Raw genomic sequence first — 17,266 nt, forward strand, 5'->3', positions numbered from 1 at the left:
CTTCGAAGTGTGGGAAGCATTTTATAGGACTCTATAAATTATTTTACTTCCACACTCTTGAGCAAGAGTGTGGAAGGCAATCTACATGTTGTAGTTATTTCTTGGTTGATGGAAAGAATGGCAAGAATGGCAAGTTGCCGAGGTACATTGTTGATTTTCATCACTTGGTTGATGGAAAGAATGGCAAGTTGCCGAGGTACATTGTAGCACATGCAAAAAGGAAAACATGTATGTTAACACCCTTTCGTAACTCAGTTGGCTTATGTATGAATGTTTTGACATAAGTGATGTTCATGACATGCATGTTGTTTATGAATGTTTTGCTATGCATGAAGGAATCCATTGTTTGGATGTGAACCGGGTTGGTTATACCACTTAGTTTCACTTACTTGGTGTTAAAGTACTTATGCTGAAGCTCTAAGTTGGAGTATAGAGGTAGGTCAGAGTTAGACCAAGTGTTCCAGTGTTAGGAATGCAGAAGACTTAGACGAAGTTGTCTGAATTGCCTCTTCATTAAATATTTTCCAAATGGCTTATGTTACAAACAATGTTAAACAGTTGAAGGTTGAAACATTTGTAATGCTTATGCCTTTCTATAATAGCCTTTTCGTCAGTACCCAGTCTTCCACTTTGAAACAGCGATGCTTGACCCCATGGTCATAACAGTTGAAGGTAGGTTCACCCCTGATTGTCTAGATACAAACCTTTATTCCTTTTGTTGTAATAAGCTTACTGAGAATAAAAATTCTTCCTCTTGCCAAAAGGCGAGTAAGCCTGGTCATCTGGCAGGTTGCTAAGTGGGGGCAGGAAGAGATGCAATGAGTATTTGGATGGCCAAAACCTTATCACTTGGTAGAACTTGACATTCGCTCCCCACTTATTGATAGAAGTTTACCTTATGAGGGTTCCCTTGGTACGTCCTTGCCTCAGCAAAGGCATGATTGTAAGCTTACGTCATCACCTCAAAGTAAGTCTTCCAAGTGTCAGCATTGATCATGTACTTGAAGAAGCATTCATGCATGCCTACCACGAAGGCCCTGAGTACTATTTTGTCATCTGCCTCAGCGCAACGAAAGTACTCGTGGTTAAAACGACCGACATATTCATGCAATAAATCGTTTGATTTTTTACAAATGGTGTATAACTCATCATCGAAGTGTAAGCGATCATCTTGGAAGATGTGTTGAGCCACAAAGAGTCTTCTTAGCTCAGCAAAAGAATCTACTGTATCAGCTTGAAGACAACAATACCAATTAAGAGCTCCACTAGAGAGAGCGGAAGGAAAAATGAAACATCGTTCCTCATCACTATATTTTCTGTAAGTCATGGTGGATTCAAAAAGGTGGATATGTTTAATTGGATTTTCTCCCCCTACATACGATTATAAGCCAAGCTTATGTTTTATTTCTCCTCGTAGAAGGGTGCAAAGGATCCTCCTTGTCAAAGGGCCTGGCCTTGGCTGATTCCAGTCAAGTATCCTAGCATGACGCTCGGCCTTTAACTTGTTCACTTCCTCAAAGAACTGCAGGATAAAAGGGTCCTAAGTGGAGTCAGACGCCATTAAAGCTTTCTTTTGTAGGTTTCCATCATTTCTTGAAAGTAGGGAAGATCGGTTAAGGACATGTGGCCTTTCCTTAGACTCAACATATTGGCTGTCAAAATGTGCTCGTTGAAAGTCCCCCGAGTCTCCTACGCCTTTTTGTTGCCCGAAGGTTTGTTGTTTCTTTCCTGGATTGAGGGTTAACCTATGTTGTGGTGGAGGACTGAACCCTTCAGTAACCCTTGGGTCTTTGATCTTTGAGCTTATATAGATAGAATTTTCTCGACACTGTCTTAAGAAGTGTCAACAGTCAAAGTAAACAGCTCTTGATCATTCCATTTATTTTGTAAAAAGATATCTTCCTCCACATATTTTGCTTCGATATAAAGAAGCTGTGTTGAGAGAAGTCCCATATTGATCGACATTATGGCAAGAAGGTCGTTCCTCACTAAGAACACCCATGTTGAAAACTTGTAAACTCTTGCGTTGGTGAGTACTCTTGTGGTGATTCACAGTTACAGGGGTGATAAGCTCGTAAGACTGAGTCTGTCTAGCCTCGTGGAGCATTTCGAAGAGCTTTTCATATTGTTCTTGGATGATCTCATTTCTGATCATTATCTTGTTGTTATGAGCCTCTAGATCTTCGACCTTGGCTGGAAGAGCAAAATTTTTTCTTTCCTTCCTTCACTTCCTCACACTAGGCATGAGGGGGTGTCATTCTGCATGTTGTGGCTCCCTTCGCTCCCCATGTTGGAGACGGATGCCTGATCAAATGAGAGTGTACAAACAATGGAAACCAGCTTGACAAAGATGGAGAGAGTATTAATAAGTTTCGTTCCCACAAACGATGCCAAATTTTGATGCACAAAATCAGTGAAGACTTTGGAACAACGTAAAGTGTCAAGTTTGCGACCTTCGCTCGATTGCTTCAGTCATCTAGTGAGGATGATATGTAAAGAGATAGAGATAGGGAATCAAACACAAAATATACGTGGTTCACCCTAAGTTTGGCTACGTCCACGGAGTAGAAGAGTTTTCATTAATAGTGAAGGGTTTACACAAATACATAGGTTCAAGCATAATCATCATTAGTAGATTCTAATGACTAGTTTAAGTATAATAATGACATTCCCCCTTAATTCGAGGCAAATGGTCTTCTTTTATAGTTGAGGAGAGTCTTTAGCTTTCATCCACGGTCGATGTGGGACTCTAGGAGCTTTATTTTGACGTTGACATGTGTCGTATTATGATTGATCTCCTGAGTGGAGAGAAACTCTTGTGCTTCGACAGGGGTGCCTCAGCATGAACTCTTCAGTGGGTCCTTGAAGGTATGAAGTTAAGCGGTGCTTGGTAATTTTGGGATTGGTCAATTATGGTACAAACAAATTTTATTGGTTAATTGAATTAAACTACCATATTAAAATAATATTTCTAGACATATTTTGACTGTCACTTATCGCTAAATGTTGTTTTAAGTTTCACGTTGTTTAAGTTTCATTGACCAGTTTAGACTCTTGGTCAAACTACAAGACCCATTTTTGTAATTTGGCTTCACATAAAGCCCCGAGCGTAAACCCACCACTAAGGTTGTCTCCAACCAAAAAGGCAAAAGATAATCCTCTAGAATTATGGCCTTGCAAGAAATCATTTTTAATGAATAGTGTCACGTCATATTCATATATCATCTCTAACCAAATAGGTAGCCCTTTAATAATTTATTAGTTTTAACTTTATTAATTAATTTAATTAAACTACTAATAATTATTCGGAGCTGAAAAAGGGGGTTAATGATAGTAAACCTGGCATTCATGTTGTCTTTTCCTTGTTCATGTCGTTTTGGTGACATACTTGATATCTTAACAGGTCGTGTCGTGTAATATGGGGGATGATAGATGCTAGATATGTGGAGAGGGGGGCTAGTAATTCTAAAAATGGAGGTAAGATTCGAGTTAGTATGTGGGGGAAATGATGGTTGGGGTGGTAAAGATGACGGCTGAGGTTGGGGTTGGTGGCTGGGTAATTAGGTTAATGTTTAGTTTATTTTTTATTTAGTTATGATTTTTAAAATTTGAAAAATAAAGATGTTTTTTTCTCAAAAAATATAATTATTTTTCTTTTCTTTTTTTGTCCAGGTGGCAACATCTCATTGGACTTGTGGGTCTTACATGTGTGCCATGTCAGTGCACTAACGGAATTCTGACAGAATTCTAACATAATGATTACATTGATTTTTTAAAACAAATTTTAGGGAGGACATTGATTGATTTTCAAATTCAATGACCAAAATGAGGATTTATGTCAATTTTAGAGACCATTTGTGATAAAAACCTTTACTTTAATTTTCAATGGCAATGAGAGGTTTTCAATTTGTTTTCCTTAAGCCTTGGCTCCCGCATCATTTCCTCTTGTCGAAGAAAACTCGTTCTCAAGTTTTATTTGAGTAAACTTCAAGCCAAATTGCGAAGTGTAGCAACCATTCTTTCCTGCAATGCTTTGTTTTCTTCTTCTAACTTACAAACATATATGTTGCATAGAATGTAAGGAGGTTGGTCATCTCTTGAGCTCGAATATGTTATTAGGATACCCATAAAATGTATTAAAAGTTAAAACACTTAAACAATTCATTCCTTCCACTCAACCTCTTGATGAAAGTATGTATAAAATCCCACCAAATTGTGTTATGGAATTGAAACTCGGCAAAAGTTTGTGCTACCTTTGTCCATACGTTGGTGATGATTTATCGTCTTGTGTGTCCAAATTTGAATGTCGTCTTCAAATTTTTACCATCGTGAACTTGATAGGATTAAAAACACACCACAAAGTAGCACACAAATGTCCTATTGATTTTCTTTGTTAACACTAAGATTTGTCAATTGTAGCATATGAAAATAAGGGTCTTTCCCGCAGAAGATTGTTTTATATAACTACTTAAAATGTCACAAAAACTTGGCTGCTATTCCTACTGGCCAGCCACCAAAAAATAATTAATAGACCGACTTATACTTATCTAAAGTCTACGAAATTTTATATGCAAATACTAGACACACAGAGTTACATTCGCACAAATCTTTGGGATTTTTGGAGTTAATTTGCTATTTAAATTAAATCGAACAAAAACAGAACATAAACAAATTTTTAAGTAGTTCACAAATTAAGAAAAACGAGTTAGGGGAATTTTTATCCACCACCAAATAATCATACAAACATGTTATGTTTCATTCAAATTCCTTCTATTTCTAGATGTAGATACTCAAGTTGGCTCAATGTTAGAACTCAACCTATTACTCTTTCTTATGTAGTATGTTAAGAGAATGGCTTTTTTCAACTTAACTTAGTCCCTAGCATGTAATCTAGAATGGCGTTTTCATAGATTTAACAAATAGAAATCATTAAGAATGGAAAGAGTTTGAGTCATCACAAGGCATCGTAAGTACTGGCATTGTTTTAGTTATCCTAGAAATTGGTTCACATGTTAATCGCAATTAACAAGTACTACTCTAGAACATATGTAGGTCCTCATTCGACAAGGGCAGACACACACATATTCATAGTATTAGAATCCTAGATATGCTTACTAAGTATGAATCCATAGAAAACACATAAATAATTCATCAATGAGACAAGTAATGAACCAATTTTCATCCATTCATAAAAGTAATTCAAACGAAATGTCATAATAAACTTGCAATCATATTCGGTGCTTCAAACAGCCCCTAACTACTAAAAATTTAGTTACACAATTCTTAAATTAAAACAAAAGATAGACATGAGTTTGAGAAAATAGAACCGAAAGAAATCGACTGAGGCTTCCTCTTTCCTTCGTTCCCCAACGCAGCAGCCTTACCTTTTTTCCTTGATTTCCTTCCTTTTTTTCTATCTTTTTTTTTCCACCTTTTTTTCCACCCTTTGCCGCTACAACCTGCAGCCCTTTTCTTCTTTTCTGCTGGCACAGTTTTTTCTCCATAACTCACCCCACTAACAGTCATTTAGTGATGACAATAAGTGAGAGGAAATACTAAAACAATTGTAACTCTTTGGGCAGCCTTTATGCCCATTACTCCCACTTAATTTTCCATTTCCTCTGATATTTAAATAGGTGTCAGCTGGGTTGTTATTGGCTGCATCAGTTTTGGCTGCTAGTTTTATTGGATTTATTGTTTTTAATGTCTTCTTGTCAGTTACAAACTGCTCAGCCTTTTGGGAATCTTTCAGTGTTAAAACGGCCATAACTTCTTCTAGAAAAATGATATTAACAATCTGTAAAATGCTCCTGAAAATAGATATCCATAGCTTTCCAAGCATATAAGGCTGTCCGACATTTGCTTCCAAAATCAATTGACTTGCATAGGCAGTTTTGGTGAATTTGTTACTTAAAATCTTGCTTGTGCTATTTTTCTTTTCTTTGATTGACAAATCCTACAAAACACAAAAACAAAGTAAATAGCTCAAAAATATAAGAAACTAACTAAAAAAAGACAAGTAAATTTGATGTAAAATATACATAAATATGAGCTTATCAGAACTTCATTGATGGACTTCATATTGCGTCCTTGATTAATCACTTCATCCAAATACTTTCCAGCATCATAAACATCACAATCACGGTTGAGAGAACGTTAATAACAAAGTGAAAAATGGTTACCTAGAAGTGAGACGAAAAAAAATAAGAAAAAATCAATTTCAGAAGGTAAATTGAGATTGAATGACAGATTTATGAGCATTTCAATTAATAAGCCCATAGAGCAAGTTTGAAAACAGAAAAAGGAAAATCAAGAAGAAAAAGGTTTTGGCCAAATACAGACAGGAAGGGACAGAAAAAGGGGCAGGGTTTGAAGAACCCTAACACAAGCGGAGTTGGCGACAAAGCATACTGCTAGGCATCACAGGCAAGTTTATATTTCAAATCCAATTTTTCTGTCTTTCATATGCAAATCACTGCTAAAACCTCACTGTAAACCCCCCAAAACATGATAACCCTAATTAACAAAAAGCTAATCTCACTCTCACTAACCTCTGTCGGGCTTCACAAATCCCCTCTCTGCAACTCAATCTCTCTCTTTTTCTACTCTTCGTCCCGACCCAAAAAGTGGAAATCAAAGCCCAAAATTGCAGTAGCTGAATACTTAATCAGCCAGCACCAGTTTTCCCCAGAAGCCGCTCTGAAAGCCGCATCAACAGTCGCTTATCTGAAAAGCCCTGCTGAATCCAGTTCGGTGATTTCGTTTCTCAGGGAAAGCGGCTTCTCGAAAACCCATCTGGAAAATGTGGTTAAAAGGGTCCCCAGGATTCTTACTGCCAATCCTGACATTGTCCTCAAACCCAAATTCAAGGTTTTCCAGGACTCGGGCTTTTCGGATTCCGACATTGTTGATATTGTGTCCTCTGACCCCTGGATTCTGTTGCGAAGTGCCGCTAATCAGCTTGGCCCTGCTCTGTTGGTGCTGAAGAACATTCTCGGATCGAATGCTAGTGTGCTCAAGGTTTTAAAGTTGTCTGGGGGTGTTCTTAAATATGACTTGGAGAAGACATTGATGTCCAATGTTGAGGTCTTACAGAGTTATGGTATAAAATCGTCACAAATTATCAAATACATTTTTCATTTTCCGAGATTTTTTGTGCATAAGCCGGAGAGCATTGTGGATGTTATTAAAAGGGTTGACGAGATGGGTTTCGATATGAAGTCCAAGAGGTTCCTCTCAGCAATTCGGATCATGACTTCGCTCACTGTCGAGACATGGGAACGGAAGGTGAAGCTTTTCAAGAGTTTGGGGCTTTCAGAAGATGATATCTCAGCGGTGTTTAGGAGGGTACCCCAGGTGTTTGGAGTATCTGAGAAGAAGATTGAGGAGGTTATAGAGGTGCTTCTCAGCACTGGCAAGTATGATATCTCGTTTATAGTTAATCATCCAGAATTGCTTATTTATAGTGTCAAGCACAGGCTGAAACCACGACTACAAGTTATGGAGATCCTTGAAAAGAAAAAACTACTTGGGAAAACACCTACTTTGACCACAATCTGCAAGTACTCTGAACAGAAGTTTGCTGAATTATATGTTGTTCCTTATACAAATGAACTTGAAGGAAGAGTGCATGGAGTGGAAATCAAGATCTCCTGATTATTGCTGAGGTATTTTCTTTTGTGCACTTCTGTTTCTTTCTTTCATTCTTTGTAAGGATGTAACTTTCACATTAATGTGATCTTCGATCAATGTCCTAACTGCTTCGTTTATGAAATTCTTTGAACTTTGAATTCGATGGGAGGAGTGACTAACATTTCTGAAGTTTTTTAAAATTTGAATGCTATATAAAGGGGTGACCATCGAACAAGTAACGATATTTGCTGCTGAAAGTTATGCTTAGGCCCTTTTAGGCTCTAGGTTACCAATATCTTGACCTAAGGTTATTAGTTTCTGCTGTGTGTTTTGACTCTTACGGTTGCATATGTTTTTACTTTGGTCTTCCTTGTTTGTATATTAGTGATCATGATTTAAATAAAGATAAGTTTGCTTCCCAGATGGTGAGCGAGATATTAACTCTTTATTGCATTGCAGTCTGCAAACTTATTGTTCAACAGTATGATCTCTAATCGAAGTACATGTAGTTTCATTGAGTTCATCTATCCGAGAGTGAATATTAAATTTCACTATAGAGTTTCTTTTTATAATACCTGTGATGCTGATAGAAAACTGATGATTAGGGGTTAATTGTATATCTCTATTTAGGACCATTTGGGCCTGTTGTTTGCCTCATTTTCACTTCTATGGAAAAATCGACTTGATTGCAGTTGTAGTTGTAGTTCTATGCAATGCTGCTGTTAATTCCTCAGGTGATAACATATTGCAGAGCCACAGAAAACTCTGTTTGACACTTGGGAATGAATGTCAAAGCTTGTATACTTCTGTACTCAAAAGGCAAAGTGGTAAGGGATGCCAAGGAAAGGCCCAATTTTTTAATCCCTTGAGGGTAGCCAAGTGGTGAGGGAGGGTAGATTAATGAACTAGGATTAAGATGAGTCATGAGTTTGACTCCTCCGGTGTATAACCGAAAAAAGGGCAGTTCCTCTGAAGAGGAGATTTTCGGATGTTCCTGTTCTGATACCAATACATGGACTTGTGAAACTCAACTTTTAGTTAGATTGGACCATTCAAGTACTAGCTTTTTGAGTCCTAATTGCTTTTATTTTTACCAATATGGCCTAACGTATCCATCTTTACTACTTCAAAGTCGAACCCCTCTTTTAAGCTCATAGGCCATCATAATAATTCAAACTATTTCCATACCTGAAACATTTTTATGTAAATTAAACTTCATACGTCAAAGTTATCTAAAGTGGATGTGTTCATCATATGCACCTGAGTTCAAATCCTTCTCACTGTTTCATTCAACTTTCACGGTTTCACCTATGTTTCAATATTTTATGAAGGGACGATGTTAGGGTATTAATGTTGTTTACAGTGTGTTTGAGAATGATAGAGATATAGGAGGAATCATTGTGTTTATGGGTCTGTGACATCATCCGTCTCTCACCTCACACACTTTTTGAAATTCAACTTCTCCGTCCATGTTCACTTCACCGTACATGTCTCAAATTCTCAATGATGCATAAGATAAGCAAGGTCAACAAACATAGATGGTGCCCTTCGATTTCTCCATTATTTTTCGCTAACTTTAGACTTGGGCTAGCTTGCTTGCCCGCCATGTTTGTTGAACTTTTTTTTTTTTATATTTTTTATCTCAACTTATGTATTAAATGAACAGAAGACTATGAATTAGTTAAGTGAGCACGGTATTAATAGTACATGTGGGTTAGTCGATTGGACAGACACTGCTCGCTCCCTTGTACTCCAGTTTGAACTTGTTCATAGATTAGAGTGGTTAAGAATATCGCAGGATAATACAATATTATGAAAATCCATGTTAGCATGGTATTATGAAATCCAATTCCTTGCTTGTTGAGGAGTATACATTGGGAAGTTTATACTATGTTTTATTGTATGACATGCACTGGAATAATGAATGATTAAATGCGTGGTCAAGGGTCCAATGAACAATAATTTAACGACCATAACTCACTGTATCATTTAAGGGAGTTGCAATGGCTTTGACTGCATTTCAAATTTTAGTGTTTGTGGCTTGCAATTTAAACAAGAGAAGCAGTGCTTAGCAGGTTAAGTGAGGAGATACAGACGATGTACTTTTTCATAAGAGCACCTCAAAAAGAAATGTCAAAATTCTAGGTGTAATATCACCGTGCATATTTGATCTCAAAAATCTTTCTAAACGAAGTGTTATTTGCCAACTAGATTTAAAAGCTTTGTGATTAGGAGTCTAATTTGATATCAATGTCAAATTTATTTTTAATTAATTTTAATGGTGGATCCCTTATTTCACTAATATTTCAACATATAAAAATTTTGTTTCAACATTTTTTAAATAATTACAAGCATTTTAAACTCTATTTTAATAAGAAAATAACATTTGACAATTCGGTAGGAGAAATACAAAATTTGATATAAGACTTCAGATTGCCACATCAGTTATCAATTTGAATTGGACTGTTATAATTTGACATTTCCTTTGGAGATGGTTTAAGGGTTGGTTTGAGATTGTGGTGCTTTAAAAAAAAAACAACTTATTAAAAAAGTTAGAACTTAAATTTGTTTGGTAAAATGTGTTTTTTTTTAAACTACTGTCAATGAAAGTAGAAAAGCAGAAACAGGGTTTACCATGCTTCTAAGAAAAAGTTTTTTTTTTTTTTTTTTTTAATTTTTTATCCAAAGCATAGTAATCAATTCTCATTTAATGAAATTTTCAAAATAGCAAGTATACCACTACATGTTTTATAAAATTACAATATTTGCACCTATATTATTGTCTTTAACAATTATTATATCACATTAAGTACTATATCTTTTTTTAGTCATTTAACATATTCAAAACAATTAACTTAAAAGTTTACCACATTCAAACACTGCTTTTTTATTTATTTATTTATTATTATTATTATTAAAAGCATTTTTACAAAAAAAAAAAGTTTACCAAACACCCACTTTATTTTACAGCTTTTTATTCTCACAGCACAACAAAAACAGTTTTTTAAAAAAAAACACAACAATACCAAACTAGCCCTAAGTAGTTTATGTTATACCAACAATAAGATATTTACAAAGATTTTAAAAATTCATTTACAGTGTCACAAATGGACTATTTGCAACTTGGTGTTTTTTTTTTTTAATTGAACAAATAATATTATCTACACTAAGGATGACGGGTTAGGCTAAATCTCATAATGAGCTAGCAATAATGTGGTTCAAATTCTCCTTAGGTTGAAATCGAACATAAGATCTCTCACTTGTAAATGAAGAGAAATAGCATTATACCGTTGTACTAAGTGACCGTAACTTGGTATTAAACTCATCATAAATATATATTGTCTTTATTATCTATAGAAGTCAAACTTCGAAACTTACTCCAATCAAGTGGAGACAAATATTAATTCCCCAAAAGCCAATTGATCTGCTTCTATGTATGGAAGGTGGTGCAACATTTTCATACTACTCTTGCCTTGCATCCTGATTATAAAATTTACATTCGGTTTGTGATATTTCATGTGTGATCAATTAAGTCAAATACGGTGTGAATAATGTCTATGCATTCTAGTGCAGGTTTGAACTCCATTAATTATTTTTTCTCTTAACAACTAACAATTTAACATATTAACAGTATTGTTCGTAAAAAAAAATAATTAAAATTTACATTCGGTTTGTTATCCCTCATGTGTGATCAGTTAAGTCAAATACGGTGTGGATAATGTCTATGCATTCTGGTGCTTTGAACTCCATCAATTATTTTCCCTCCTAATAACTAACAATTTAACCTATTAACACTATTTGTTTGTAAAAAAATAAAAATAAAAAATAAATATGTGTGTGGACTAGTTATGGTGGGTGACTTAAAGTATATTTGGTTTTGTTTTTCTCTACGAACCTATGTTAAGACTCGAACATCCAACTCAAAATCAACTAATATCAAATCAATAGAGAGGTGAGAAAGGCTAAGAAGACTCTCCGCCACTTCATCATTTTGGCACAATATTTATGATGTTGACTTGAATCCCAAAAAGATGAGGTGATGTAGAGCCCATAGAGAGTCTCATTTTCAAACTTTTTATATAATTGTTCAAGGCCTTGGGATTAATGATGTATCATGTAAGATTTTGTACTCTTTTCATCATGAGATAGAGTGAGAATTTTTTCGGCTTAGACATGCATGGAAGGCCCCAAATAAAAGTAAAGTCTAATCCTAATTCCTAAGGCAAGTTGTGGTTAGAGGGGTCATACTTTTTCCAAGCTCTCAAGTACATTTCTCTCTCACTTCATCATGACATCCACACTTTGCTTAATCCCATTCCTCTTTTTTTATGATGAACTCTGCGGATCCCATCCCTTATTTTCTAGGCTTTCGATCTGCTTTTCACAACCCTCTTGGGTTTATTAGTCTAAGCAAATTCAGTTAACCAATGCATTGCTCATATTCTAACAACTCACCAGCCGCCACTACATCTTGTGTTTGGCTATAGAGAGTTGGAAAGAGAGAGAAAGGATAGAAAATTAGAATTTAAAATGTAAGTTTGGTAATTTCTCTCACATATTTGGAAGATTAAGAAGCAATCTTTTAACTTATAAATGATATTTAATTTTTCTTATTCACGCACTATTTGATAGGTAAAAAGTGTAGCATACTGTTTTTAGCTAAATTGACTACATTTTGCAAATGGTTATCTAAATTTGATTGATATTTTATTTTCATTTCTATCACTTGCCTATTATCTCTTGGAATTTCTCAAAGGAATCAATCTCTTTCTTTGTCACTTATCGTTTAAAACAGTATAAATTTTCGCATTATATTTGTCTTGAGATATCTTTATAGATGTGTCAAATTGTGATTTGCAGGTGAACATATCAAACGAACCACGAAGCAATGTTCGTTATTATGCCTAATGGTAGTTACACCAAGTGATTTGTATGAAATGATATGCAACCTGAATCACTAAGCAATTATTTATAAATCCCATCAAGATGAAGGGGTGTAAAATCACTAGGAATGACTTAAGAAGACCTCCAAAATTCTTGTGGGGTTCAATTCAATTGAAGAGAAGTGGTTTGGTAGTTGTTCACTTGCTTTGTGGGCACTAGCAATCATCAAACAAGGCTCGTGGCCTTTTACTTTCCCGTGCACCTTTCTTCTAAAAAACTTAAACATGTTTTGGAAGCATAGAGAAAAGTAAAGGCTACGAAAGAAGCAATGTCTTGTGACCCTGTGACCCCATTTCAAAGGGTGCAAAAAGTAGTGTCACAACAAATGTCAAACACATGTTGAAGAGTGCCAAGTAGGGGTGGGCATTTCTCCCGGAGGTGGATTGTTTGCCCTCCTATTTCCATACTCTCTTCATGCTCTCTTATTTGTGTGGTCATGGTTAAGCCACATATAAAATGTCGACGCGGTTTAACGTGACCACACATCACCGGAGGGCATGAAAAAACATGAAAATGGAAGGGCATACAATCCATCTCCTTTTCTCCCAAGGATCGAAACCGAACTCGGACTGAATCGGAAAAAAACCTTTCGGTTCGATTCTTTTTTTGCTGATTTCGGTACAGGTGCAAAAAATAGAACTTGTTCTATATAAATCGGTTCGGTATCTGTCCTATGTTTATTATCGAACCGTACCATGCCCAGGCTTAGTGCCAAGGGAAAATTTTGACGACTGTCTAGTATCAATTTACAAGACTTGATACATTTCCGATACTTTATTTATATTTATTAAAGAGTGTTGAAAGAAAAAATATTAATTGTTATGGGATATCAGTTTATAGTATTTTATACAGTCTTTTAATACTTTGTCAATACTTATTACAAGTGAATTGATATTTGGCCAGTGTTTGGTAATATGGACGACTAATCTCTCAAATATTATTAATGTATTAAATATTGTAAATTATTAGTCGATATCAGTCAATTACTGCGGAAAAAAAAGAGTAGGGAAAGGAAAAAAAAAAGAGAAGGACAGAGAAGCTAAATACATCAAATAAAGGCAAAAGCAGAGGAAAGCTGTCAAAGTCTCTCACCTTTCTTTTAAAAGCCAATCCAAAACACACATCAAAAGCCCAAAAACACACAATTTCAGCAAGAAAGCAGAGCAGAGCACATGATCTAAGCAACAAACAATCAAAAGATGAAGGGAAGGGAAGCCAAAGGAGCGCTCTCAGCTGATCTCTTGGTATGTTTTCCTTCAAGAACCAATCTAAAACTCATGCCAAAGCCAATTTGCAGTCCAGCGAGGCCTTCGGAGCCCAACAACCGCCACCACCACCATCCCCACCACCACCAACAGCTCGTGAAGAAAACGAGCATTGGGAAAAGTGGTCTTGGCCACGCCAGTCCTCTGCTGTGGACCAAGACTAAGCATGCGGACTCAGAGAACTCCGAGCCCACCTCCCCAAAAGTCACCTGTGCCGGACAAATCAAAGTCCGGCACAGGTCTGGCTCATGCAAAAGCTGGCAAACAGTGATGGAAGAGATAGAGAGAATTCACAACAAAAAACAGAGGAAACAGAAGAGGCCCAATTGGGCTGAGGCTCTTGGGTTCAAGAAAGAAGTCATGCAATTCTTGACTTGCTTGCGAAGCATTAGGTTCGATTTTCGGTGTTTCGGTTCTTTTCCTCACGAATCCGGTATTACTTCTGAGGACGAAGAAGACGAAGAAGAGGAAGAAGAGAACAGAGACCGTCGAGAAAACCATGTGGGTGGTGAGGGAATTAGTGACGGTGGTGACCAGAGTAGCTCAAGCACTGTGTTTTCTAAGTGGTTCATGATTTTACAGGAAAATCAGAGTAATGGGTTTTGTAAAGAGGACAAGAAAAAGAGAAACTGTACGCCAAATTTCGATGATGATGTCGGAATTGGATCAACTTCTGAAGCTCCGGCAGCGGCCGTTCCACCGCCGAATGCTCTGTTGCTAATGAGGTGCAGGTCCGCCCCTGCAAAAACATGGCTGGAAGAGAAAGAAGACAAAGATGAGGAGGAGGAGGAGGACGACGACGAAGATGAAGAAAAAGAAGGAGAAAATGGAATGGAGAAAGAGGAGAAAAAAGCAAAAGTTACACTGAGGAGTTTAATGGAGGAAGACAAGCAGAACAAAAAATTGGAGAACTTGGTGGCGATGGCATATGATTCTGATTTCTACAACATTTCATCAGACATTGCAAAGGAGACGTGGGTTGTTGGTGGATTGAAGGAAGCAATTTCCAGGAGTCGAAGTTGGAAGAGATGATTTTATTTTATTTTATTTTAATTTTTAATCTCCTGCTTTGATTTGCTTTTTATTTTTTTTTATTTTTTTTTTTTGCGAGCTGTTTTGTCCACTGAATTATTCAGTGGGAAACTGGTCAATCCAAAGCTCCTTTAGTATTACTTTTGCTTCATTCTTGTTGTTCTAGATTAGTACATGTACAGCTTTTCTCTTTCTTTTTTGCTGCAAAGGGGTTTTGCCAGCATTTTACATTTTCGTCATGTATATCTTTTGCTTCAGAAATTAGAAATAGAAACTATTTGTGATTTTTAATTTTTGTCTGCTAACTGCTATTTATTACAATACACGCTGGTGCAGGGATACACTGCAATTTAAACGGAGGCAGGTTGTCTGCCCTCCTATTTGGGTGTCATTCTCATACTTTTCTATTTTGTACGATCACGGTTAAGTCACGTCAACATTTTATATTGATTTTTTTTATAGAGATAATAAGACAAAAACCAATAAGAATATAAAATGTTAAAGTGGTTTAACCGTAATCGCACAAATAAAAAAAAGATGAAAATGACACCTAAACAGGAATGTAGTGCCTCCAATTTAAACGGCTAGATTAATATTATCAAAATGTATCCGTTAAATTAATCAGCTCAAATATCGATGCACTGTAAAATTTAGACTTTCAGGGAATTAAGTGCAAAACATGTGTGTGTGTGTTTGTGTTTTAGACATACAGGTGAGTGTTGAACCAAGGAGAATGTTCCAAGTAGAAAAAGGACTGACATTTAGTCAGAATTGTAGGACCAAGAAACATGACAAGCAACTCTGAGTAACCCTAGAGGGATTCTCAGAGCAGCACCTTCCTCATGTGGAGTATGATCAGTCTACCAAAACTCCAAACGTAGTATGAACAAAAAGATAATCTTCAAATGGATTCCTAACTGCTCATTTAGAGTGAGAATTAATGTCATTTTGTCACTTTTTCTATGCATGCAAGTAAGTTCTATCTAAACATAAATGGGTCTACAATGTGATTAATAAGTTTGTCTACATTGTTATCTTTTGACGATTACGTGCATGTTATCCATCTGTCCTACAGTTTGTCACAATTGCTATGTTTTTATCACTCTTCTTAAATGCATATTGTTTTTTGTTTTATTGTTATTACCTTATATTTGCATGTGCTCTAATATTCTAATGGATGAGGCGTTGAGTTTTTATCTATGCGTTCTGGGTTTGAAATTCTCCCTCTCCTAAAGTAGTGTAATAATTTCGAATCCTATCCCCTCCCCTTAGTATTTTTTTTTTTTAAATAAAAAATTGTTATTACCTTATAGGCCTTTTCTTTAGTAAAACTAAGTCATATCTTAATAGATAAGCATTCTATAATGTAATTGTTCCAATCTTTCTATATGCATGTTTTCCATTTGCCCCAAATTTGTCTTCACGATTACTTGTTTGCCAATCTTCACAAATGCGTATTATCCATTTATCAGGTGTTATTTACTCTTAGATCTCATCTTTAGTATAAGTGATTTCAAACTTAATAAAATTTTACCTAAATGATTACATTTTTGTCACTCCTGCTACAAGTTCAAATCTCCTACACGCAAAATCTTTTGTAACTTGTATCATTAAGTGACACATGTCATTTTCGTTTAGTTTATCTTTAATATATTAATGAATGATCATGTGTTAACAAATAAGATATATCACAAAGAGACTACAAAAAAAGTTTGAAGAAAAATTTGAGTGCAGAAGATTTGAACTCTCTTGCTGCATGCATATTATCCACTTTTTTCATGTTTTTAACTTGTACAATAAGCCCCAAAAATAAAACTCAGTCAAAATGTTGCCTATATTGGGACGAAGCCGAAATTTGTGGCTAAATCTCTATGTATCAGGTCCAGATCGCAATGAAGACCCAAAAGTGAAATTCAAAGAAACGGTTGGACCACGAGCCCAATTGGAGGGCATAGCGTAACTTGGTGCAATCAGTAGTGCAACAACGTAAGTTGTATGTAATTGTGTCATGGACTTTACATTCTTCAAAGAACCACATTTGTGAAACCCTTGACAAAATAAAATATTCCAAAGAACACACATTTTTTCAGTTGTATAAGAGCAATCATATGATTGATCAACTATAATCACTGTTACGACTCAAAAATTTCACCTAAAAGCCTAATTATATTCGGAAGCCTAGTCATTATATTTTCATAGCAAACCAAACTCAAATTCAAGCGTAAAGTGCAAAGGGTATGCAAATTCACAATCATGCCATGCCAAAAAAAAAAATGATAATTCATAATACGGACAGTCAATAAATTTGCGCTAAACCCATACAAAACCACGTGTATTCATCATGTCAGGCTATATCGAAACAAGTTTATAATATTAATACATTAACATTTTAA

General features: G+C 35.8%; 2 protein-coding genes across 2 annotated transcripts; both read left to right on the forward strand.

Annotated features, from left to right (window-relative positions):
* The first annotated feature begins 6,507 nt into the window (after positions 1-6,507).
* LOC137717127 (transcription termination factor MTERF8, chloroplastic-like) lies at positions 6,508-7,656 on the forward strand. The gene has a single exon (XM_068456432.1). The coding sequence runs from the start codon at positions 6,508-6,510 to the stop codon at positions 7,654-7,656; it is 1,149 nt and encodes a 382-aa protein (XP_068312533.1).
* A 6,074-nt stretch (positions 7,657-13,730) lies between these two features.
* On the forward strand, positions 13,731-14,926 carry LOC137716731 (uncharacterized). The gene has a single exon (XM_068456110.1). The coding sequence runs from the start codon at positions 13,776-13,778 to the stop codon at positions 14,871-14,873; it is 1,098 nt and encodes a 365-aa protein (XP_068312211.1). The 5' UTR covers positions 13,731-13,775; the 3' UTR covers positions 14,874-14,926.
* Positions 14,927-17,266: the final 2,340 nt, after the last annotated feature.

This window comes from Pyrus communis, chromosome 15 (assembly GCF_963583255.1).
Source record: "Pyrus communis chromosome 15, drPyrComm1.1, whole genome shotgun sequence".
Lineage (NCBI taxonomy): Eukaryota > Viridiplantae > Streptophyta > Magnoliopsida > Rosales > Rosaceae > Pyrus > Pyrus communis.